The sequence below is a fragment of the Andrena cerasifolii genome, chromosome 14, assembly GCF_050908995.1.
Source record: "Andrena cerasifolii isolate SP2316 chromosome 14, iyAndCera1_principal, whole genome shotgun sequence".
Classification (NCBI taxonomy): Eukaryota; Metazoa; Arthropoda; class Insecta; order Hymenoptera; family Andrenidae; genus Andrena; species Andrena cerasifolii.
This window is the reverse complement of record NC_135131.1, coordinates 3,265,443-3,290,491: the sequence shown is the minus strand read 5'-3', so window position 1 is coordinate 3,290,491 and position 25,049 is coordinate 3,265,443. Positions and strand designations below refer to the sequence as shown.

At 39.9% G+C, this 25,049-nt stretch overlaps 1 protein-coding gene across 12 annotated transcripts in view; it reads left to right on the top strand.

The window, feature by feature from the left end:
- Window positions 1–25,049, top strand: part of Atg16 (Autophagy-related 16) — a 679,282-nt gene that overhangs the window by 197,608 nt on the left and 456,625 nt on the right. The window contains exon 9 of one of the 12 annotated variants that reach the window (XM_076826308.1): window positions 1,008–1,741. The exons of 9 other annotated variants lie outside the window; for them this stretch is intronic. In XM_076826308.1, coding sequence (XP_076682423.1) covers window positions 1,008–1,256 — 249 coding nt within the window. In that variant the 3' untranslated portion in view covers window positions 1,257–1,741. Of the gene's footprint in view, window positions 1–1,007; window positions 1,742–25,049 lie in introns of those variants that run through there. 2 more of the 12 variants (XM_076826310.1, XM_076826318.1) reach the window with 2 other exon arrangements.

Sequence of the window (25,049 nt, the reverse complement as noted above, 5' to 3'; positions counted from 1 at the left end):
GAATTTTCCCAGGGATATACTTTGCTGATTTATGTACATTCTTTAAATAGCGAAACTTATTAATGAAAAAATGCAGCGAAGGAATTATCGATATTCTCCATTGCTAATAATCTGAGTTTTCGATAACTAGGGCCTACTTAGGCTCCCCTCATCTCAAATTACCGAGACCCCATTATTCTCGTATATTCGTAAAAGAATCCAGTAGCGATTACTTCTGCTATACCTGCACATCTTTAACCTTTTGTTGACACTCTGGGTGTGAGCCACCCAGAAGCTGATTTTGACGCTCTGTACCTTCTATATGCAAAATAAATACCTTTTTTCCAAAGCCGACTTACAAACTATTTTTTCTCTCAAAATATTATATCTGAACAATAACTCTGAAGATTGTTAGCTTCTAATATTGGAATTTGTAAAAGTTACAATTTTTGAAAGATTTTCTTTTGTCGGTGCTACATATAATGACTTACAGGTTTGTTCATATAAGTTAAGGGGGAACAACACCTTGACGCCCGGAAAGAAGTGCAATTTTTTTGAATTTTTAAGCGTATAATGTCAATAAATTTTAAGACAAGTGTCAGCTTCAATTTATTTTTTACTAATAAATTCAATAAGAAATGTTTCATTTTCGACAAAAACGACTGCCTAGTACCCCTAAGAAGAACAACTACCTGTGCAAGTTAATATTTTGCTTTTCCTGCTGATACCTAGACTGGTATAACTTGCTTCATAATTTTAATAAAAAATCTAAAAGTGACAGTCTTTCGGGGACAAACGTACGAGTGACAATATATGTGAGATTACTCTGTGACAGCAGAAATATATGCTACAAAGATGTGGCACAACTATTCACAACTATGTATATTATTACTTTGCATCAACAAGATTCCCCAATAATACCTTACCAGCTCATACCACTTCAGTTAATTCAGCATCCCTCCCATTACAAACTTCTATCAGAGCTCGCCATAAAGTTCCCCACAAAAACTCCCATGCAATTGTTTCAGGTATGTGTCGAAGCCCTTGCTACACCAGCCGAACCTCTGGGTAAGTCACTATCCGAAGCAAGCAACACTTCCTCCCTGCAACCCAGTTGGCTGCGTAATCGTAACAGTACCATCCGTACGTTCACCGCGGAACAGTGTCGTCCAACCGAGCGCAGTGTTTTTCGTGGCCTCGCCGCCAACGAACGATTTCTGTACTCGTTTGAAAGCGTGACAGATGTCGGTGCTCGGGGGGCGCAGCCACGGGTTTAGGGGATAGAGGAAGGTCTTATACGAGCGGCGGGACCGTGAGTAGATGTGGCACCGTCAACGTGTCCCATCAACGCGAACCTATAAACCCTGCCTGGTCGGAAATAATATTGGGAATCCTCTCCCCTTCGCTCCTTTTTCTGGATTTTCCTCTCACCTCTTTACGTACAAGCGAAATCCTTGAGGGCGCGAAGGATTTTCGCCGGGGCAGAAGGGGGTGAATAAAAGGTCACGACTCCGGGAACGATCCTCGTCCCCGCCGATCGATCCACCCCCGCGGAGGCTCGCGAGCTTCTGCGTCTCGTATGTTCTACGATTCGTATGCGGTGGAAACGCCTGGACAAGTTGCCAGGCGGACTTGGCACGTAAAAATGTTAGATTGCCTTTGGAAACGACTTCGCGGAGGAGGACGTATTGCGTTTATGCTGGCCGCGGTGAGAGATGTGGCTGGAGCAGCGGGAACGCTTGGTTCCTCGTCGAAAAGGTAAATCGAAATTGGGCGATAAAGGTCCGTCCTGCCTTTAAGATTTCATGGTGTGCACGGCTGATGGGTTTCGCGTTGACGGTGTGAGTATTTTGTAAATAGCCTGTAGCTGCTGACTGTGGGGGTTGATTGTGGTTATTCAATGGCACAGGAGGGCATTAGTAAACATATTTGTGTTTGGGAACTAATGGTTTCGGGGATATGCAGATTTTCAATTTGCTTACTAACCCAGTTGCAGAAACAATACAATTTTAAAAGTAACTATCGGAAAATCTATAGGTACTTTTCAAGTTATCCCCACGACCAATCCTTAATTCGATAATTACTTCTACGCAGTTTTGTAGATATAAAAAGAACATGCAACTTTTGTTTAAACTTCTGTTCAATATCTCCCACCGTTCTGGATATATTCCACGCGAAAGACAATTCTGCATTTTTTCAGGGGATGATTTCACCCTCTGCAACCCCACTATAGCACCGGCAAAAATAGATTTGTCTTACGCATGCATTAATCTACTTGCTCGCGAAGTTGCATAATTTTTCTGAATTTCCGGGTTGCTTAACTCCACTTGTTAATCATATTATCAGTATCGTAGTATGATTGTTTAAAGCTGAATTGGAAACCTTTCTGTACAGTACCCTGCATTTGATTAAATTCGACGTGGGTCGCGGCAAAAGAACAAATAATTAACTGGGAAACGAGCTGGTAAAGAATAATTGAAAATATGCAGTAACTATTGGAAATTGGTTATTAAATAAATGAGCCTTTTATATTTTATATTTTAGTTTTATTTCACGACTAGGAAAGAATGTCTTTCTAACACGGTATACCGAACAGAAGTGAGCTCTTCTCTAACAACGGACTGTTTTATCACCGTTGCCGGATATTGAAAGAAAAAGGCGCTCTACAGACGTGTCATGATCTTTTACTATATTCAGGTTTCCCTGAATGTTGAATCACTTTTGCCTTTTAATAATTATAGTAATCCAACAGTAACAGCATCAAAACAGCTGCAATTATGGCCGCACAGTGTCTCGAAGTATGTAGGCGTTCGGGACAAAATTCATAACTTCTGAATTAATAAGTTTTCGACCTAAGTACCCTAATAATTTTTTTTAAAGAGGACACGAAGATGCATCGATTGATAAAAAAATAAAATTACGTTTAAAAAATTAGTGATCTTAATTTTTTATTAAATAAAAAGGCTTTGCCAATTTTTTCGGTTACAGTTTGCTGTCACATGATTACTAACTTTTGTTTGAAAAACATTTTTATCAAGTTATCGGGAATGCGTGGAAATTGAAACGATTGTTTAGACTTTAGAGCATATGGATTTTCGAGTCAAAGGATACGAAATTAACACTTATTTTAATTTTTTTAATATATTTTCTAAATCAATTATATGCTATATGATGCCTACATCTGAATCAGAACACGAAGACTCAGAGACTACGCAGGAGGCCTGGACGTTGAGCGTCTTAATAATGATTTCGACTATTTTCTCCATTCTCAGCAATTTTGAGTAATTAAATTTCACGCGAATTTGAAGTTTAATATGCCCCCAATTAATGTACCAAAAATGACGGAGGTACTTTTTGGTACTTTTTTTAAAACTCCAGTCAAAGACGATAAACATTTAACAGAAAAAATTGGGATAAATTGTTGATATTGCAAGAAGGTTTTTCGGCAGCTTGGAAGGCCTTATAATACTAAAATTCGACAAATAGCGCGTGTTTAAAAAATTGCCCCGAAAATTCGAATAAATTTGAAGCCCCAGTGTTTAACAACAAATTAGAAAATTCAGTATAAATTGCGGGTAGTATTAAAATCTACGTTCCTTTATTAGTATTTTAAAATACAATAAACTACGAGTTTCAGACTTCAGTTCTCATACTTTTGTCCATAACACGTCACACTGTGGGCCGCTGCTATCTCCAAGTCTGCTAGCAATCTCCTTATTGCAGCTACTTATCACGATTCATTACGGCAATTACTCGATAAATATAACTATTTCGAAGTATTACTATTTGCAAGTAATTCATTTAAGGGCGTCTTAGAGTCGCGATGCTTGAATTCCCCGCCCCATTACGCCTGTTTCCTTACATAAGTATCTTAAAAACGGCAAGCACTAATTAAGCACAATGGCGAAGCTCCGTAGTTGAGGAAACTTTCCTCTCCTTTTCCCATTAATTTCCATCGTTAAAAGACTTTGCGGCTCTTTTATTCTCACCGATCAACAAGAACGAAAAGATCAATAAGGTGTTTTATGTTGCGCTGGGAAGGGCTTAGAGATTCTTGGCTAAAACGCGAGGCTAGGTCCTTTCCCTCGGGTGCGCAAAATTATCCGAATTCCCACTTTTTCGGAATTTCCATAATCCTATTGGCCACGAAATCCTCGTAGGTAGAATTCGTCCCTTCATTCAATTACTCTTTTCCCTCTTTCTTCTCTCGTACTTTTTTATGAATAATATAAGGGTAGGTGTCCCCATTAGCGACCATGCCCCCCCTTTATTCATAAATTGTCTTTATTTTTCCACTGAAAGCAGCAGAGACCGAAAGTAGATTTAGTTAATATCCCTAATTAATACATACACGCGAGTTCGCCCTTTAATTACTCTACGTTGAGATTTATTCACTTATCTAAACACACAGCCGAAATTCATTTTGCTGCGAACACAAAAACTGTCCCACGAAATCATAATTACCTCTGTCATCTAAAAGAGCTCATCCCCCTTCTGAACCGTCAAAAAAAAAATATTTTTACCATTACCTTCGGTGATTCTTCACAAGGAACCCCTCGCAGTGCTTCGCGTACCCCTGTCGCCCAAGCCGCAGTCGAAAGTTTACACGCTACGCTGCTCATTTCGTAGCCGGAAAACTGCTGAGCCCATAGTCATCAACCGCAGCGCTCGTCGCGGTATAAAAATTGCCCCGCTAAAAAACGTACTTTATGACATTTTTATAAAAGTGCCGCAGCTTTTCAGACTGTTTAAACAGGCCGCCTCCTCGAACGATTGTATAAATCGTTTTCTGAACAGTTCTCCGTTAAACTCGTGGCGAAAAAAAGAAATGGTTCGGCCAGGGGTGCACGTACACCGCTAACGACCAGCAAGATTCACGCCGGCGAATTTCGGGGAAAAGTTTGTGCGTACGACCACGATTGGACCGCAGGCTTCCGCTTTTCAGATTCCTCTCCGTTCGCTGCAGTTGCAGCTCGTTTTTTTTCCACCCCCCCCCCCCCGCCCCTCCGCCGCTACATGGGCCACGCGTTACAAATTGGTCCATGCCTCATGCGAGGTCACCCCGACGCTGCGAGGCGTCTGCGTTGCAGCCGCGTGAAATACCGCGGCCCATTACTTGCGGCTTGCAACTGCGGATTAATTAACGCACATTAATACCAAGATGTGCCGCGAAACTCCACGGAAAATCACCGCGCGTAACGTCTCGTGTGCCGGGAGTTTTTCAATATTTGCATACAGCGGCTGGCATCAATTCGCGGGCGACGCACAGTGGGACGGATCGACACTTAAGTAGGCATTCGCTGCGTTTTTTACATATTTCGTCATTCAGTGATTACTAGCTTTAGATTGCAGAATTTAGATATTAATTTCATAAAAAAAATATTTTTTTTTGTGAAAGTAGACACATTAATCTGGATTAGCCAGGCACAATGAGCTGGGGTACATTTCGTGATCTCAGAGTTTACCGCAGGCAACTTTTTAGGCGATACACAAACACACGAATATACGAACTTTCTGCTTTATTACAGATTATCTTATACTTAAGATAATCTGAGATTACAGGTAATATTTTGTACAATGTGTTGTTGGTTGAAAAGTATATAAAAATATTTATTCAGTCGTAGCTTACATAGCTCACACGTCTCGTGGACGAAAAGGAACAGAACAGGATCACTTGAAGTTAGCTTAGTGAACACAAAAAATCAAAAGACGCCCGCGTGACAATCTCGTATCGCAATAAGTGCAAAAATCATTTAAAACGTGCTACTTTTCGTAACGCGCGTCGTTATATCCTTACATCATGGTTCAGATGATAGCCACATGTCTACTGATTACCAATCTTTTTGAATTTTGTGTTTGAGATCACTAAAATTGCTGATATCAGGGCTGGCATCCGGAAAGATGTTCCTCTCTTCACGATGCTCCTATTCTGGTATAAATGGATATTTTTACTTTCGATTTTTTTTCCTATAGGATATACCTATATATATTCCATTTCGATAAAAACACGAGATCTTTCTCTTATACGCAGAATTACGTTTGATCATTAATTTCGGGTAAGCAGAGTAAACCATTCACGTGCCTTCCGAAGGGAGGTTCAGAGGATTTAGTTCTAAAGACCGCGAGATTATTCAACTGGACTTCTTCAAACCATTCAGTTTGCATAAATTACCTTTCTCAAATATTGTCCGATGGTATGAAGAAAATGGGATCAGGGTTTTCAGAGTAAAGTGGTAAGTGGGTTCTTCAAGCACAGTAGCTCTGTCACTATGAGAACTTCTGTACATTTTTGCTTATTTCAATTTTTTTAAACGTACTCCTTATTGTCCAGAAAGAATTTCGAATATTTCAAGTGCATTTTTTTCAAAACGACGAATCATGTCACTTACCAAACTAATCCTTCTAGCTTCTAAAAAAAACTCAAGTCGTTTGGATTAATTTTAAAAAAGTTATGCGATTTTAAAGAGTGTACGATTATGGCTGTGAGCCACTGTATGTATACAGTTCCACTGTTCATGTTAAACTTAATAACACTCTAAACGATCTACACTTTCTTCAGCAATATAATACACAATAAAGAGTAAAAACGAACTGTATAATCAGCTTCATAAACATTACGTAAAATATTCGCGGAATTGCTTCGCCAAAAGTTGCATGTAACCTCTGTGCAACATAAAATTCATATCCTTCAACAATGATTTTATAATACAAAAACATGTTTCCATGCTTGTAGTATAAACGAGCGTGAAACAAAACAAACTGATTTCCAGCGAAAAATGACCGAACAGAAAAACATACACCCAATTATATACATATTATTAAAATAACATTCAATTTCGATAATACCTACTATGAATTCTGTAATATTTTCCAGAATTAAAATTCGTGACATTTCCAAATTTCAACGCGATTAAATGTCACGCATTATCACACTGGTTTTATTGATCAATTACGGCTGTGCCATGACCGTTCCCCGTCTTCTCCATTTTTCAAACCGTTTAATTTCCACGTCGAGCGTAACTAGAATTGAACAGATATTTTAGCGGCTGAAAGTTATCGCGAGCGATGCATCCAGCGGCCGCAAATCTCGGGACTGGAAGATGAATGGTTCCCGGGGTCAGACTTGCAAGTGGTTTAAATTACCGCCGCAGAAAAAAAGTTATCGCTGAGGGTGAACCGCGGGTTGTTCGTGTACAACAACAGGGCATTCGTGAGCGCTAAGTCGCGCATTCTTTATTCGCTCTTCAGACGTACTCGATACGCTCGAGCGGAAACGCATGAAACGATAAATACGCGGTGGAGCGGCTGAACTTTAACGAACGGTCATAATTATCGAGCGTGCCTGGCATCGCGCGCGTCCTTTCCGCCAGCGCAACAAAAACAGCGTGTTTTTATTTCGAGGGTACTCGATGTATTTGTTGCGAATCAGCTGCTTCGAATCGATTTCGAGAGGCAGCTTTTACGTTCTTTTTCCAAGCGCATGACCCTCTGGCAGCGAATGGAGGACTGACAATCGATTGCGATTAATTCTATTCGTTCGTTTCGCAGTGTACTAGTAATAGGCGCTTCGGCATTGAGTAGACTCGGGATAAGAGAGTGAGGATGAAATGAATGTGTTCGTTAAGGGGTCAGTCCATTGTGACGTCGCGAGGAATTGTCATTTTTTAGGATTTATTTTTTAGTAAACGGAATGTCCAACGTAAACAATGTTTTGTCTACTTATTAATACACTTATTGACAGTATAAAAAAATCTATTGTAAATTTTTAACAGTTGTTTAAAAATATATATCGCACTGATGCGAGCGCCTTGAGAAAGCGATGCACTGCTGGTGCAAGTGGTTCCGGGAGAACGACGCATTTGAAAGAAAAAATTCAAAGTGTGTTGTAATCATTATTATAGATAGTGTGGTTATCGCCGGAACCAGGATTATTTTTACTGTTAAAAAATTAACAAAATGGCGGAGGTTTGAAGTTTAAATGTGGAAATACGGTGAATTTTTCAATTATTTTGCCTTGTAAACAGTATGAAATGGTTAATCCAAAAAGGTTTCCGTGGTCCCGGCCGTAGCCACTGGTGTTCTGAATAACGTGTACAAATTTCAGACTGATTGGTCTAATAGATTTTTTGCAATCACCTGCACCGGTTGAAAAAATGTTGTTTTGAGATAATTGCGTTTTAAGTTTTAAAACAAATTAAAAAATTCTTTTAATTTTTTTTATATAATATAAGAGTAGCTTAATAAATACCAAAAAGATTTATTGCATTATATGTTGTATCTACGGAGAAAAAAATCTTTAAAAATAGCTTAATTTTTCAAACCGTCACAGTGGACTGACCCGTTAAACGCGAGTGCAATATCCTTTACATATTGTTTGATCCGGAAACTGATATTATTTGGTTAAGCTAATTTCGTTTCAAGCCAGGCTATGTGAATTATACCAAGTTCGTTTTGATTTTTTAATGGGAACATTTGGTTTTAAATATCTATGTTTTTAGCTTGTTTTACTAGGAATATTATTATTATTATTATTATTATTATTATTATTATTATTATTAACGGGTATAACCCTTTAAATACATTATTGCATAACATAAGAAGAAATAAGAAAAACTAATATACTATGCGTTGATTACGCAACTGTCATAATAGAAATAGTAAGTACATAACAAGCAGAAGGAAATTTGTTTTCGGCTTCCCTACTTACTGCACTGTTTCTTTACCAGACGTGACGTACAAGTAGAAACGGTCCGTGATCGAGCAGGCATAGATCAGTAGTTTAGAAGCCGTTACAGTTGGAATCAGATCACGCAGATACCACCACTAAATAGAGAATTTTAGTATACACTATAACATTCAGAATCCATAAACTGTGGTTTCTTTAATGTTTATCTGTATTCAATGTAAACATCGAAGTATGCAAGTTATGACATAAAATTGTTATAAAGTAATCATTTAAGATGCAACGTTGTTGTTCGCTAATTAAAGTATACTTTACCACGAGAAATGAATAAAGAAAAGTGTATTTAGAATTCTATTATAATTGTAATTCTATATTCAGAATTCACAGATAAATAAGCTTCCATAAGTAGTCAAAGATTTAGTTATTGTCCACCTATTAATTAGTAGAGAGCGAGCCCCAAAACCGAATCACTGTTATTGCTTCCATTGTTAAGGAAGCTACTACAAATCTTTATTTTCTTGGAAAATTAACCGTGCTTGTGGCTTGTTTCCTGGGTGACTATTCCCAGAAGCATGTCTTGAGGACGGGAACTGGCGATCCCGAGGTACTTGAGCTGGCTCACCAATGCCGAGGCCTTGCAAAAGTCTCGACTGAGAGTGTTCTGTGAACGCGATAGCCTCACCCAGGCTTAATGGGGGGCGAGGACGTCGGAAATCGAGGTTAGACCAAGAGAATTTCTCCGGCTGTCTCGTAGAGATATGTAAGGGTAGGTATAGGTTTCCCTTCGACCTCAAGGAAGAAGTTCGGTTGTAAAGGACTAGTTATGACGGGGAAGACAAAGATTGAAGTAAAACTATATCTATTTTCTAAAAAGTAGGTCCGACTCGTCCCTGTAGGCAAAATTTGGCAGCTGCCAAGGGCATAAAGTTGACAAGGGGCGCAACATGGTCATTTTATTATAGGCATTTTTTAAACCAAAGTGTTAAAGAAAATTTTAAAGTTGCAGAGTGAAGTAGCCGAATATGAGACCCATTTCTTAAAAACATCATAACTCTTGACTAAGAATAGTTTTATTAAAATTCTATACACACTTCAAAAGTATTTACCCTACTATAAATGTTTTAAACTACGAATAAAAATTTAAAGTAAGGTCATTAAACAGTTTGCCTAGGACACAAGAAAGGCCAGAGCCAGGCCTGCGTGCAACATTTCTCTAGCAAGTATCTTAATTACCCTGGAATGTCTGAAGTCTCCAAAGAGGTGACTTTACAGGACATCAGTATGAACCAATATGCGAGCCCTTCTGAACCCAAATATTCGAAACAAAGAAACTATAATCGATCCACTAACCCCAGCAGCTCTCACACCGATAAAACTTGCATCATGTAGTTCATAAGAACACACGACTTTTAAACGCCTAAAATCATTGCAGGTTCACTCTCAAATAGTGTTTCCCAACCTTTTTCTTTGTCGCGAAGCCCTTTTATAATATTCAAATAACCTGCGACGGTAATCGACGGATAGTAAATGGATAATGTAAACCACACTAAAATTAGGTATTTCAGAATATAATTCTAACTTAATAACATTAAAAAAAAAAATTTTAAAAAACCGTGGCGGACCTCCAGAAAGCATTTCCCGACCCACAGGTTGGGAATCACTGCCTTAATCCCTAATGTCCTCCTAGATCATTTATAGGCCCCCCAAGGGGGGTACTAGCGCCGCCTTTGCGAAGCACCGCTCAAGCTTCCGAAATACCCGCCCCAGAGGAGTGCTCGAAGCAGCGGCGAAATCGGCGCCTGGCGCTTCGATGAGATCGACCGCACCGCCTAATACGGCCGAGGCTGCGTGAAATACCGCGTTCGTTATGCCGTTAAAAAGCCACCTGTGGTCCATTAGGCGACCTCGGCGATGAGGCGCGTGCGAGTCGCGCATTAGAACGATCACGAGCCACTGCCGGGGCTGATGATGGCTGCATAGGTCAGAGATGGGAACACGCGTGCACGATCTAATCGCGTGTGCCGGGTCAGGGCCCCGACTTTACCACTCTCCCTCCCCCCGTTCTCGTTAAGATGGCACGAGATGCCACTCGTTCGCAGCGGGACACCTGAAAAATGCCCGTTAAATTTGATATGCGTGATCGTGGCCGTTTCGTCGCGTGCTTTACGACCAGCGCTCTTCCCGAGTATCGAGCCGCGCCGCGCTGGCTGGATAGCGAAAACTGTAATGGCATCCGGTGATACTTTCCGCTCCCGAGGCGAACCAATTTTCGGTCCGTTTAATAGAATTCTCGCGCTGCAAACCCCCCCTCTGGTTTATATCCGGATACGGATATGTACGTATGTATGAACATCAGTTTTCGAGCCACGGACTGCGTAACCGTGCGCGGATATTCTGGTATTTATCGTTCGCGAATGATTACATCGCGTTGCCACTAGGGGGAGCGCGGCGGGTTCCAGGGGGCACTGTGGCCGCAAAGCTTTGGAAGAATCTAGCTTGTCTTGTATCGTTTTTTGTGGTAGGATTTTGGGGGTGTGTTTGTAGGGGGTCGCTTTAGAATTAGTAGATATAAGGGAGCTTTTTTTTTAGTTTGAAGATTTTAAACCTTAGGCGTACATCTGCTGTACAACAAAGGAGCCTCCAGACGCTGATACATGTCGCAGTGAAACATTGATACATGCTTCATGATACAGATTTCATGGAACTTGCATCTTGCTCACGCACCTAACTGGTGAGCAAGATGCCAGTTCTGCTTTTTATGCTGGAACACGGAAACCGATCTACAGACGTAGCAACATGTATCATCAAGCATGTATCAACGATTCATGCAACATGTATCAGCGTCTGGAGGACCCTTAGGAGTAGCTCTATTACAACGACTGATTTCATGCTAACCAGGCGCATATGATTTTTGTAAGGCGCTCTATTTGAAGCACTATAACTCCGGATATAACCACTATTTTTGCATACAATTTTTTTGCCATATTCTCTAAAGATTGACAAATGAAGCCACAAAGCTAGAAGTATATATATTTAATGGTTTTGTTTTAAAAAATTCCCAAAGTTCGCATATTTCTTCGTCTCTCCTGGTAGGGAGACCGCTTAAGGTCTCTATTTGAAGGGGTAGTTGGATTTTAAGTTTACTCAATTTGTTAATTAAGTATTTCCTTTGACTGCCGTAGAGAGCACTGCCATAGTAAGTGGTTCAGATCTTCTATTCCTTATGTACAGTCAGATATAGAATTAACCTGAAATAAGTACCTGTATTCTAGCAACAGACGCGGCTAGGCTGTAATGATCAGCTCTACATCTATTAAAAGTGACTATAAATTCGCGAGAAATATTATATTTGTCGAACCATGGTGCGGAAGATCGGTTGTGATAGAATTCAAAATATTTTTGAATGGTAAAAGTCTAGTTTCGAGACTCTGTTCAGTAAGTAGGTTATTTTCTGTTTCAGAAATTATTTTAAACTGGAAACGCGAATCTGTAAATGGAAAAAATATACATCAGGACAGTGGTTCTTAACCGGCGTTCCTCGGAACATTAATGTTCCTTCAAATAATGAAAAAAATCTTTTTTACTGTTATTGTAACAATAGTGAGATATCGAGAATTTCTCTGGTCAGATGAATTGCATTTAAGATTTACAGGAAAACATCCCCTTGCTTAGAAATAAGTCAATGTCGTAGAATTAATTTTTCTTCCGACAGTTTCTTTTCGAGAATATTGGCTTTATAAATCTGTTGGGTGCGCGTACACTCGATACAAGCGCCTCAGAGGTTTTGTACGCCGGCCATAGCTATGTTTCGATGGAATGCACGGTATATTCTATGCGCACCCTGTATATTTCAGAGTGAATGGCGAATGAAAGAGAAAAAGTTGCAAAATACGAGGAAGCAAATTGAAAGACAGCGATTCCCTCTAAGGTTTACGAGAACAGAATATTTACAGAAGCTGCATTCGACACTGTATGAAATGTCGAAACATAAAATTAAGTAAAATATTTAGCAAAACATGTGCTACGAGGTTCATTCGTATTCCGCCGCTACACAGGTACAAAAATTAAAATTCGCATACGATATCTGCGGAATGGAAACCAAAATAATCACACGAATCCATTACACCTGTGCTTAATTTTTGAAAAACAAATTCATGAATCTCCGATTGCTTTTCCAACCCCGTTGCCAAAATCTACTGTTTCCCTAGAATCATAATTCTTTAAATACTACCAAAATGCAAAAACCACTTGCGACATTTTGAAGCCTCCAATTAATATCACATCGAATTTGCCAGACTAAAGTTACCAATCGCAATGAAACGAGTGCGGCACGTGGTGCGGCGTAGCTGACGCAGTTCTCGCCTGATTTTAATTAATTGCGCCCGGCGTGGTGGTTGAAAGCGGTAGAGGCTGCGTCAGTTAACGAAAAGGGATTCCGAGGTTGGTGAAAAGAGTGCACTTTAGCACGTCACCTCGGACGAAAGACATTTTGCTGTGCAGAGAAGTGGCCGCTCTTAACATTTACTTTCCATCGGGAAGTTCGACAATTGGCGACAAAGAGGCCGCTCCGCGTTATTTATTTCACTAAGTGCTCTCGATCGTTCGTTACTTGGCTCCGGCTCCCCCCGTTTCGCCCGTGGAAATTTATGGTCGCGGGGGTTTCGTGTAACTCACGGACGCCACGCACCACCCGGGGAAGCAATGGACCACGATGGCAACGCGAAAATTCTCCACCGGGGGATAGAAAAAGCAGGTGGGAAACAGTGCAGCGCAAGGGAGAGTGCTGGCCGGACCGCGATAAAAGGCGTCACTATTTCAGCGTGCGACTCCTTTAAAATCAATTCCACCAGCTTGTTTGTTAAAACAGACAAATCAGACGAGACAGGGATTTCCCGCGACGTTGCAAAAATTCAGTTTCGTTGGGACGCGAGGGATAAATGTATATCCCAAGTATACGAATGTTGATTTATTTATTATTTTATTAGCGTGCGACTGTAAATGAGGTCTCGAAATTTGTTACTCGATAGGACGAGGGGCGATTGCTCTTTGAAAAATAAATTCAGGAGGTAGGATGAAAGTGTTCGTGCTCTATAAAATTGATTTCTAAGGTGTGTGAGTTTGGTGATTTTTATTAGACACTTTGTTGTGTTTATTTGTTAATTGTTTGTGTTTGTTAGCGATATAATATAGAGGTTTTAATTTGTAATAATTGAAGTTATTGTTCTTGTAGAGAAAGGCTGTGGATTAAATGATTGAAGGATTACGAATGTTAATTAAGTCAGCAAAGGTTAGAGTGTTTTCGAGTTATTAGTATTATTGATGTATCGGCAAATAAGAGGATACAAACATTGAATAGTAAAGTATCTTATTATTTTGATTTTTTGGCTTATTTATTATGCTGCTATATTACTATATTAAATGAGTAATGTAGATAGTGTATACTGAATACAGAAATACATGTATTATTATAATGTAACAATTTATAACATTAGTATTTACAATATACTAAGAGACTCGCGTTTCGAAAGTTCATCAGTGTCTATCGATTACTGTATGGTTACACAGTACGGCGGAGCGAAAATTTAAATTTTAATTTTCAGTTGGCCTCGGTGCGGGATGGTTGTCTTTTGATTTACCAAATACAACTATACAAAATTTTTGGAAAAATGTTCATGTCTGCAAGTTCCATTTTCTTTTAAAAATGTAAAAATTCACAATATGAATCTTATTTTTTACATTTTTAAGAGAAAAAGGAACCTGCAGACATGAATATTTTTCCAAAATTTTTTTGTAAAAAATAAGATGCACAGTCCTCCATAAGATTCATTTCTCTCTTAAAAATATAGAAAATAAGATTCACATGTAAAAAATAAGATTCACATTGTGAATTTTTACATTTTTAAGAGAAAAAGGAATCTGCAGACATGAATATTTTTCCCAAATTTTTTATAGTTGTGTTTGATTAATCAAAAGACAACTATCCCGTTAAAATGTGAAAAATAAGATTCACATTGTGAATTTTTACATTTTTAAGAGAAAAAGGAATCTGCAGACATGAATATTTTTCCCAAATTGTTTTATAGCTGTGTTTGCTTAATCAAAAGACAACTATCCCGCTGAAATGTGAAAAATAAAATTCACATTGTGAATTTTTACATTTTTAAGAGAAAAAGGAACCTGCAGACACAGGCTGGAATATACGAAAACATTTCTGTGTCGTTTATTTTTCGAAAACCCTTAAAACTAGAAACGCAAATTGCATTGTAGATAACATTTTTGTGGCTTAACTCACGGTACAACCGAAAGTTGCGATAATTTACAACAAAGCTAGTTACCAACACCAAACGAACTTTTTTCCCCCTGGAATCCCTCGTTTTCGAGGAAAACGGTTTTGAAAATCATTGAGTGATTGTGCTATTGATAACGGAACGTCAATGGCTCTCGGAATGAATAGCCATCGTATATCAGTTTCCAGAACCGGAAACCAGTTGCAACTCCGATAGAATAATGTCTTTTTACTCGTAGTGACAAAACATTTTTTCTCGAACTAACGAGTACAAATTATTCTCCAAATTATTAAACTTCCCCATCCATAACCTGTGTGTCACCTGATAATAAATTACATTAGATAAATATCACTAAAACTAACTATCGTTCCATTCGAAGAGGGTAGATAAAATTACACCTTTATTTGTACTAATTATAATTCATAATAATAATAAAAACATTACATTATTTTCCTTAAAACTGAGTCAGCTTATAATTTTCTCTAGAACAGATGCAAAAGACAAATAAATTGTACGCTATTTAGAAAGTGCTGTCGTATGTCTAAACCGTTCTTACTATCTCCCTCTGAAGATCCACCAGAAACTCAAGGAAATTCCGAATATTTCAATAAACGAGTGATAGTGAAAGTGCTGTTACTAAAGTGCTTAAAGTTATGCCATTAAGTTAGTGCCATTAAATTACTAAAGTATTCCCTTCGTTTAGCATTAAATGTCACACACTTAAGCGATATATCCGAGTTAATTGCTGTTACCTGTTTAGTGTTAATTACATCGTGTTGCCTGATGTTTCTGTCAGCTAAAAATTTATTCCCGTGAAATGGCATTTGTCCTTCAGCTTCCTCGTCAGGGGGAAAAGAAGAGCGCGTGTTTCGCATTCAGGTGCTTGTAAAAATATCGTTCTTCATCAGCCTCACAATTTTCATCAAGCCCCGACGTCATCAGCGTTTTTCCATCTCTGCATATTTCGCACGATTTCCCACGATGACGGGACGGCCAAACTGCCTGCATTCAGTGTTTTATCTCCGTAACGCAAATCGACTTTAATGGCTGTTCCTCATCATCGACGATGGGGACGGTCGTCAGTAATCCTTTTTATCGAGACAGAGAACAAGATTTTCACTTACGCGTACGCAAACGAGCTTCTGGAAGCCTTAGAGCAGTCAGAAAGGACGATGATGAAGCTATAGGCGGGTATAAATTACTCTTGCTGCCACTATGTTATTTCTTAATCGTTTGTGCGTTAATTTCTTATAGTTTTCTTTGAGTATCTTCGCAGTGTTTGATGTAAAATAGAAGGCACGTCGATTTTACGAAATGCATGGAAGGCAAAGGAAAGTGGAAAATATTTTTAATAAAAGTTAGTGTAAAGTTAGGTATAACTGAAAGGTATTGTGGGAATTTTTACAATAACTGAATACAGTTAAGATTTCTTGGGGTTAAATTCTGAATGTTCTGCATTGCCAGTGCACAGCTTTTCGTACCATTGTCCATTTTAATACGATTTTTGCATTTTAATAGCTTTTTCTTTATTTTGTTCTACATACAAATCAATGTAAAGTTGTAAAACTCTTCGAAGATTTTTGTTATTCATGTAACGTAATGGAGGAGTATATAAAGTATTGGCCATCAATGTTTATTTATAAACTCGAACGCTTGTGGAGTAGATATAAAGGATATTGCAGGTAAAAATTCATAAATCTTCACTAAAACTATTCCAAACTTTTCTCCAACTAAAATATCTATTAAGCTTTCCGACAATTATACGTCGTTACAAATAACTTCTCCCACAACACCCTCCTCAAAAATTAAAATTTGTAATTACAATTTCCTTTTTTTCCAGTATAGTGTTAGTACTTTCCCTTATCACCTGCAGCAGTGAAACAGTAATTTTGCATTTCGACCACGCCGTTCAAAGTACCAATACCATCAATAATTTCGTAAACACGTTCCTCTACCTATACCTCTATTAGCACGTCCAATTCTGACGTATACAATCCCCATAGAATCTCCATAGAACCGCACCAATCCTCGGAATAACAAAAAAATTAATTAAACACAGTACCTACGGATCCCACAAGTTTGTGATGTTTATTTTGCAAAAAATTACCAACCCCCAGAACACCTCTTTCATTATACAATCATTTATTAAAACTACCAAGCCGTAGTTCCCTTTTAGTCTTAAAAAGCAAAAGCTACATAAAATTTCATGTAACATTAATTATACTACTATGAAATAACCCCATTAAAAAAAACATAGTAAAACAATACCAAGAAATAAAGCTTCTTTTCCTTAACATTTAAATTCTTGAAACTGAAGCTGAATTTCAGATCGTTAAGGGTCGATAGCTTTCTGCATAACTTGGCCCAAATAAAATTTATCTTTGATCCGAGGCACACGTGACACGAATTAGCCTGGAAAATATGTAACGAAGCGGTGCGACCTGCAAACCTGCAAACAGGCATTCCCATTCCCTCGCATCCCCGCAAGATTCTTGAAATATTAAAAATGCCCGACAACGAAGAAGCTCGACCAACACTTCTGCAACACTCGAATTCCAGCTAAAAAGAATGCTCGCGCGAGCAGCACGGAGGCAGCAAAGTTTTCGTCGAGAATGATGGAAATTACGTCGGCGACAAAGATTAAGGGGAGGGAGGGGGGGGGGCGCGTTTTATTCTACCTAGGGCTGGCGGGGCAAAAAACGTCAGACAAATAGTTCCATCACAGTGGACTGTCTGGCGTAAAGGTTGCCGACGTAAAATTCGTGAAAAATGTACGCCGTCATAGTTACACACTCGGTACGTCTCCGCAAAGGGAACTTCTCTGCGAAATGCACGGCACGGACTCCTGCCGGACACTCCAGAATGCAGAGTCGCATGGGCACCGTGACATTATGCCGCGTGCACTTATACGGCGCTGCGCGCGGAATCCTGTAATGACTTTACCCATCTCGTCTCTATTCTTGAGCGCTCCGTGGCGTGCCTGAATTGCCGGGGCCTACGGCGGGGCATAAACACCGGGGCGACACTTATCGGGGAATCGCGCGGTCACGTGGAACGGGGCCTGCCGATCGCGCGAAATCCCGAGGAACATCGGTGCGGGCCATTCGGGCAGCGCAACGAAACGCGTTGATCGAGCGCGTCGTACGCTCGCGTAATATTCTAATCCATCACCAGGGAGGGGAGGAATGGCTTCGCGACTTCTTTAAAGGGGCGCATTCATTACGCCCCCGTGATGCATGCGCCGTGTACGAAGCTGTGTACGCCAGTGGGGGTTGATATTGATAGCGGCGTCGTGGCGGTTCTGCCGCGGGATGATCACTTACGGATAGACAGTTTTTCCCCGTGACATATGAAATTCAGCGGGGGACTGGGAACCCAGGGACGCTCGCGTACAGGGTGTTCCGTTTTACTTTGCGCACGCAGGCGTCTTGGGAAACGTCACCGCTTTGGGGGACTGGGGATGGAGATGTCGAGAGTGGTTGTCGAGGGTGATGAGTGGAATGGGTCGAGAGGTTGTCGAAGGTTGGTGGCGTTGAGGGCGTTTCGAGGGGATAAAGTTTAATTCTGATGAAATATCCACGTCGGTGAATTAGTCACGAAAATAGCTGCGTTTAGGTTGGATTATACACCAGCTGGGAAGTTAATGCGGAGAAATTTGGCTGAACTTTGCGTTTTCGTGTTTAACAATATTTAAGAGAGGTATTCCTTAAGTTTAACAGCAGAGTGGTGATGCAGATCCATACACCGCAGTGCTATTATTTGATATCCAGTAACATTATTTAATATCGTACATCTGTTACTCTATGATGAGTAAAAATCTAGTGTTAAGGGGTCAGTCTGCTTTGATCGGCCGCAAAATTAAGCTATTTGTAAAGATTTTTTTCTCAGTGAATACAACATATAATGACATAAATCTTTTTGGTATTTATTAAGCTACTCTTATATTATAGAAAAAAATTAAAAAGAATTTTTTTAAATTTGTTTCAATGTTTTTTTTTTACAGCGTCAATATGGTACCTAAAAAAAAGAGGTATGTTCATAGCGTAAGTGATTTCTCGGTTCAGGATTATCCGAAACAAAAAATTCCAAAATATTCTTAATCTGCACAAGTGTGACTATAATAACCCCAAGCTAAAATTAAAAATTTTTGTCGAGAAATAACGGAGATTTTTCTCATGGAACACTCAAGAATACATCCTTTTGGGTGTTTTGTCAAACTATTTTTCAAACCGGCGCCATTTTGTAACTTTTCAACAAAAATTATTAATTCAGCTAGGAGCTATAGCGACACTCATACAGATTAAGAATCTTTTGGAATTTTTTGTTTCGGATGAACCTGAGCCGGAAAATCATCTACGCCATGAACATACCTCTTTTTCAGCTGCCACATTGACACTGTAAAAAAACAATTAAAACAAATTGCGAAAATTCTTTTTAATTTTTTTTGCATAATATAAGCGTAGCTTAATAAATACCAAAAAGATTTATTTCATTATACGTTGCATTTACTGAGAAAAATATCTTTAAATGTAGCTTAATTTTCGGCGGTTCGAAATAGGATGAGCCCTTGAATATATTTATTTCATGTGAGTTTGTCAATTGGAGTGATCAATTTCCGCTTGGAGCACCACCGCTGAATAGTTCAAAGTACCATTTTTCTTTGAGAAAGCCTCCCTTAACCTCTGTGTGCCCAATCCAACACCCAGTTTCAGAGACGCGCTTACTTGTTGGTTGACGCGGGACACCCAGTATTGCTATTGCGCGACACACAAAGTCTGGAAGGCGCTTTGATTCGCATAGCAATACAAGCCGTAATGACCGTGCTCATCTCATACCCGTTCTCGAACACCCCATGGCGCTGGGATGCATGTGTGTCGGCCACGTACCACCTTCACGCGCTATTGAAGCGCCTCAAGAGCGACTATCAGCCGCGGCTAAATTGTTTCCGAATGTTTACGACTGCGTGCGGTCACCGCAGGCGCTGTGCTGTCGTTGGACACGCACCACGCACACAGGGCCCCGTAAATAGCGACTATATTACGCGGCGCTTCCTCCCATACCAAAGGGGTACGAGTCTATTCCCGACTTTAGAACCTGTGGCAGCTTTAACCTTCGTCACCCCAGCGACTACGAACCTCTTTCCACCCGTACGGTGCACGTGGTAGCGGTCCAACCGATTTTTCATCCCTTCGCCATTGTTTCGTTCAGCATTCTTGTTGCGATTACCAATTTTCTGTTTCAGTGGATACTGGGCCCACTTAGACCCGCCCCATGTGTCAAGCTACTGATTAATAGTGAGATTTAAATATAACACAAATACATATTCTCGGATGAGTATCTATGAATTGAGTTAAAACTTTCAGTAGAAACAAAAACACGCATGTTTGCTCATTTTGGCATTTACTTCGTTTATGACTTGAACGCGATAGACCTTCAGTGTACACCACCTTTACAGATTTACAAAAAGATTGCGGCCGTGAAGATTGCTGGCACTTCCAGCGTTTTTCACTACAGGGAAATTGGCACTTACGATTTTATTTCTATCTTGCGATAGCCCTAATAGTTGAAATAAATTATTCTTTGCACTTATAATTTTTGCCACCGTTTTCCGCACGGAATTCATATCCTTTTCTACTAAAAGAATTCTTTTTTATTTCTTTACCACTTACATCCTTTACCATTTCAACTCCTCAATTGTGGACCTAAATGGGGATCCATTTGGACATCCCATGGGATGTATTCTTTGAACGTCCCAAGTACGTTACACGTCATTGCGTACGAATTTTACTGACCCTGAGATTGAACTAGATCTGTAGAAACAGAAGAAAATGCATCTTCGGAAAATTGTTATAGCTAGCCATTGGTGGTAGCAATATAAATCTTTGTGGACCCAAAACGAAGTGTCCTTTAGTATGGAAAAATCAGTTGAAATTATAGTTGATTATACAGTAGCGGAGAAAAAAGTTACCACTTTTTCTATCCGCTCTATTACTTTTTAACATCAACTCAAAACTGCAGCATATGTTCAATACACTGATAGAGAATCAAAATATTTTTAAAACCCAGTTACATTTGAATACATTTCACTAACAAACAAAATCCCTACACAACACTAAACAAGCCAACGTACTTTTAAAGCCTCCAAAAAGTTACCACTTTCGAAGAGTAATAAAAAATCTAATACTTTGTGCGGACACCATTTGCTTTTAGGGCGGCCTAAAAATCTACCAAAAGTGGTAACTCCCTTGCCGGCCCCAAAAATGTGTTGCCTCGTTCGATGCCATACAAATATTTATTTGTTAGTTAAATAAATTCAACTTCAACTGGGTTTTATACAGCTTGCAATTGTCCATCAGAATATATTTATTAAACACATTCCACAGTCCCAAGTTGGTGATAAAAAATAAAGCAAGTCGAGAATGTGATAACTTTTTCGCCCGCTACTGTACATCCCCATAAAAGTTCAATTATTATCAATCTAGTATTCGCCCTTTAATTTAGCAAAACAAAGCGCAACACGCAGCGCTAAATAACAATAGATTACCAACCAGAGCCCACAGCATCCGTCACTATTCAACCGAATCATAATCAGTACGCGTGACGGAAAAGGTAAAAGAAGAGGCGACACGCCCCTGCACGCGTTCTTATATCGCCCTGCAGAAGAAGCGTTCATTAATTTCCCATGAATGCCGGTGTTACGTTCAGCCGCGGGGGCACGCGAAATGGTGGGACAGGGTTGCTTTCGAGAGCGTACTTTCCATCATTCACCGTTCTTCCACATCGAGCCATTAGGAGGTTCGATGAATGCAGGTGCAATGAAGAGAAGGATCGGTTACCGGGGTCGTAGCGGTCCCTAGTTCGCTGGATCCCTTATCGCGAATCGTCGAATTACGATGAGAGCTTTAGCGAGTCCCCGAGCCATCCAGCACCGACATGCTGCTGCCCCTATCTCAGCCAAGATTCCTGCGTTTGTTCGAGATGAGTGGGAGCCCCGTTTCAGCAAGTGAGATTCGATCGAAAACGGAGATCGGTATCGCTCGCTGTGCACTTTACGTAACGCATCCCCTTTACGCTCGTTTCTCATGCATTATGCGCGTGCTTCGTGGACGCGATGCCGTCCGCATGGGGGCATCATGTCCCGCGGTTTACTATTTAGCGTTGCTAACAGAGGATTAAGTTATAACTTATAAGCACGGCGTACCATCCACTGGATCAGATAATAGCTTCTCCTGGCGTGTGGATGGAACGGTCCGCGTATCATGAGCCTATTAGATTTTTGGATTTGCCCCTGGATCTCGTTCCCCGTTTAGACGCAGCGCTATTGAATCTTATCGATCGGGCAGCTCTTCGCCCGTGGTTACTCGCTTTCTGGTTACTTTGCCTCAGACTTTTTTTCAGCCTAGTAATCCTTGCGTAATTTTTGTAATGGAGCGCGATTGCTTGGCGAGAGAATATCCGTTGCTCTTCATCAGTAACCGTCGCGATGCCGATGCTTTTATATCGCGCGTGGAAGGATGATGGTGATTGATGGTCAAGGCTATCATAGATGAATTTTCGTAGTTAGTTTGGTGGAGATTAATAAAAGGATTTTGCTGCTGAATTCATTTTCTTCGCGGAAGTCTTTGGTTTCTTAATTCTCGGACTATTAAGGGGGTTTGCCCGTTTGAACCCTCGGAAAATGTGTACATTTTGTGGATTTTTTTACAAGTCAACGGCTCGATGAAGATTTCCCGTTTTTTACTATCTTTACATAGTTTTATGAACTACTTTAAAAAAAAGTTTCAGTTAAAAAACTATTGTTTTTCGGAAGTTATGCATGCATATCTGAAAGTCTCTTGATTTTAGACGGCTAAACGGTAGGCCCAAAAATTAACGGTTTCGAACATTTGGAGGAAGAAGAGGCCTACTTTACTCCTCTTTATCTAAAACTACATTTCTAACAGTAACCTGGGGAAAATAAAATTAATATATCATTACTAAAAACCATGGTTCTTTATTTGTAACACTATATACTCTTTTATTTTTAATTCTGCTTCTAAATTTTTAATGGTTAATTAATTTATTCTTTTTTGGCCTTCGCCATCATCTATTGCCAATTTATGACTAACTTTTTTTGCTTCCGATTCATCGATTACTAATTGATTCTGCAATTGTAATAGTTCCTCCTTTAGCTTTAATAGATGTTCACAATTTTTCCCATATTAGTTTTTTTTGTCGATCCTTCGACACGTGACTCTGCAAAAATGAATGACAGCTTCACAATGAAGTTGTCGCTTTACCTTTTTCGCGACGTTGCCGCGTCAACCTTTCAGTCAGTTAACCATAGGATCCAAAAGCGTGAAAAAACACGCGCTACTGCCATCTGGCAGATAGCATCTAGCTGGCCGCTAGCTAACCGGGACTTTGTCCAGATATAAAGAAACCGGGCGTTACGCGTTGAAACAGTGCTGCCACTTATGCAGAGTGGCCGGGACAGGAAGTTTTGCATTTCTCCGCTAGGTGCGCTTCTCCCGGAGTGACCCTATTTCCAAACTGAGGAAGTTCAGGTATCCTCCATTAAACTTTATAAATATTTCTGCTACGTAAACAGCATTATCGATACTGAAATATTCTACATAATAATTTTGGAGTTGTGTCTTAATAAAATTATAAATAAATTGAATTAACTCCAAAATTCATCCACAATTTTGTATACAATAAAAAGAGAGCAAAGAAGTATGTAGGGGCAAGAATATCTCTGTACAAAAATTCGACGAACTCGTTGCAGGTAACGACATAAAGATCGTAAAACACAAGCGCCCGATGACGAGACCACGTCTCGCAACAAATTTTCTCCGAGGCGAGAAATTAAATTTAATGCCGCTTGCTTTTTTCCCCCCGCCGCGGCGTAATAACTTTTCTTACGCCGTTAGCCTCGCGATATTATTTCCTCGAGCGGTATACGATGTTCTTCCTTCGATCGTGACTGATCTACCATGCTTCTTCTTCCACGTCTCGCCGTCGACACGTGCTCTTCACAGGCCAGCCTTTCGTTTCCCTTAGTCTTGGATCATTGCTTCTTTCCTATTGCAACGGGGCTGCAAAGTGTCTGAAGGAACGTGCAAAAACGCGAGTGGAACGCGCTGCACGTGCGGATAAGCACGCTTGGAAAATATTTTCGACCATCCCTCGAGTTTCGGTCTCTCGATACCAGCGCGGCGCTGCCCTTTTTCGTCGCTGCTTAACACTGCGTTGCTCGGTTCGGCGCTTGAATTCCCTCGGAAATGCCTCGCGCTTATATTTCTGTTGTAACTACGTTGGCAGCACGTGTAGCTGAATAATTTTCATCTTCTAGCAAATGCTTCGCTCGAGGCTAGCTCGCGCGAGATTCTTCAACGTATTACTGATTTGTGTTGGTGGTTATTGCGTTCACATACGGAGACGTTTATGTGATTTATATCTGCCACTGACTTGGCTTTGTAAGTAATATAACAGAAATGACTGGATGAGGTTTATCAGTTGAGAAAGTGGAAGAAGTATTTGAAAAGAGCAACGGCTGTAATCGGGCTAAGTTTTGCAGAAGCCTAACAACCCTCGAAATGTCAAAAAATTAGTTAATGGTAGTACGAATCCCAGAATTTTGTGATCTTTATTTTGCAAAGAATTACCGACACGTTACAATTGTTAAGATTGTAGTTAAGTATGTAATGAATCTTTTTTAAACTTTCAGGACTTTTTATTGGATATTTAAGTTATAGGAATATCTTTTTGTAAATTTATTTAAAGCAGATTCGCAAGCTGTACAGGACCAGTAACTTTGCCCTGCAGAAAATCTGGTTGACAGTTTTCTGGCGAAACGGTGCTTCTAAAATCAACAAACCAAAATGTTTTAGAAAGTATATGCGGATGGCTATGGCACGACGGGAGATTTCTTTGATTGGTCGTTTCATTCTATTTCTTTTTCAACGAAAGAGGTTAATTTATTAAAACCGAATTTCACAATTTTTTTCGGAGGTTCGCCATTTTGACGTTACTCAAAATTTTCAAAATCGAAGCAGTCGTCCCATAGCCATGCGCATGTAGTTCCTAAAACTCTTTGGTTTTTTAATTTTCGAAGAACC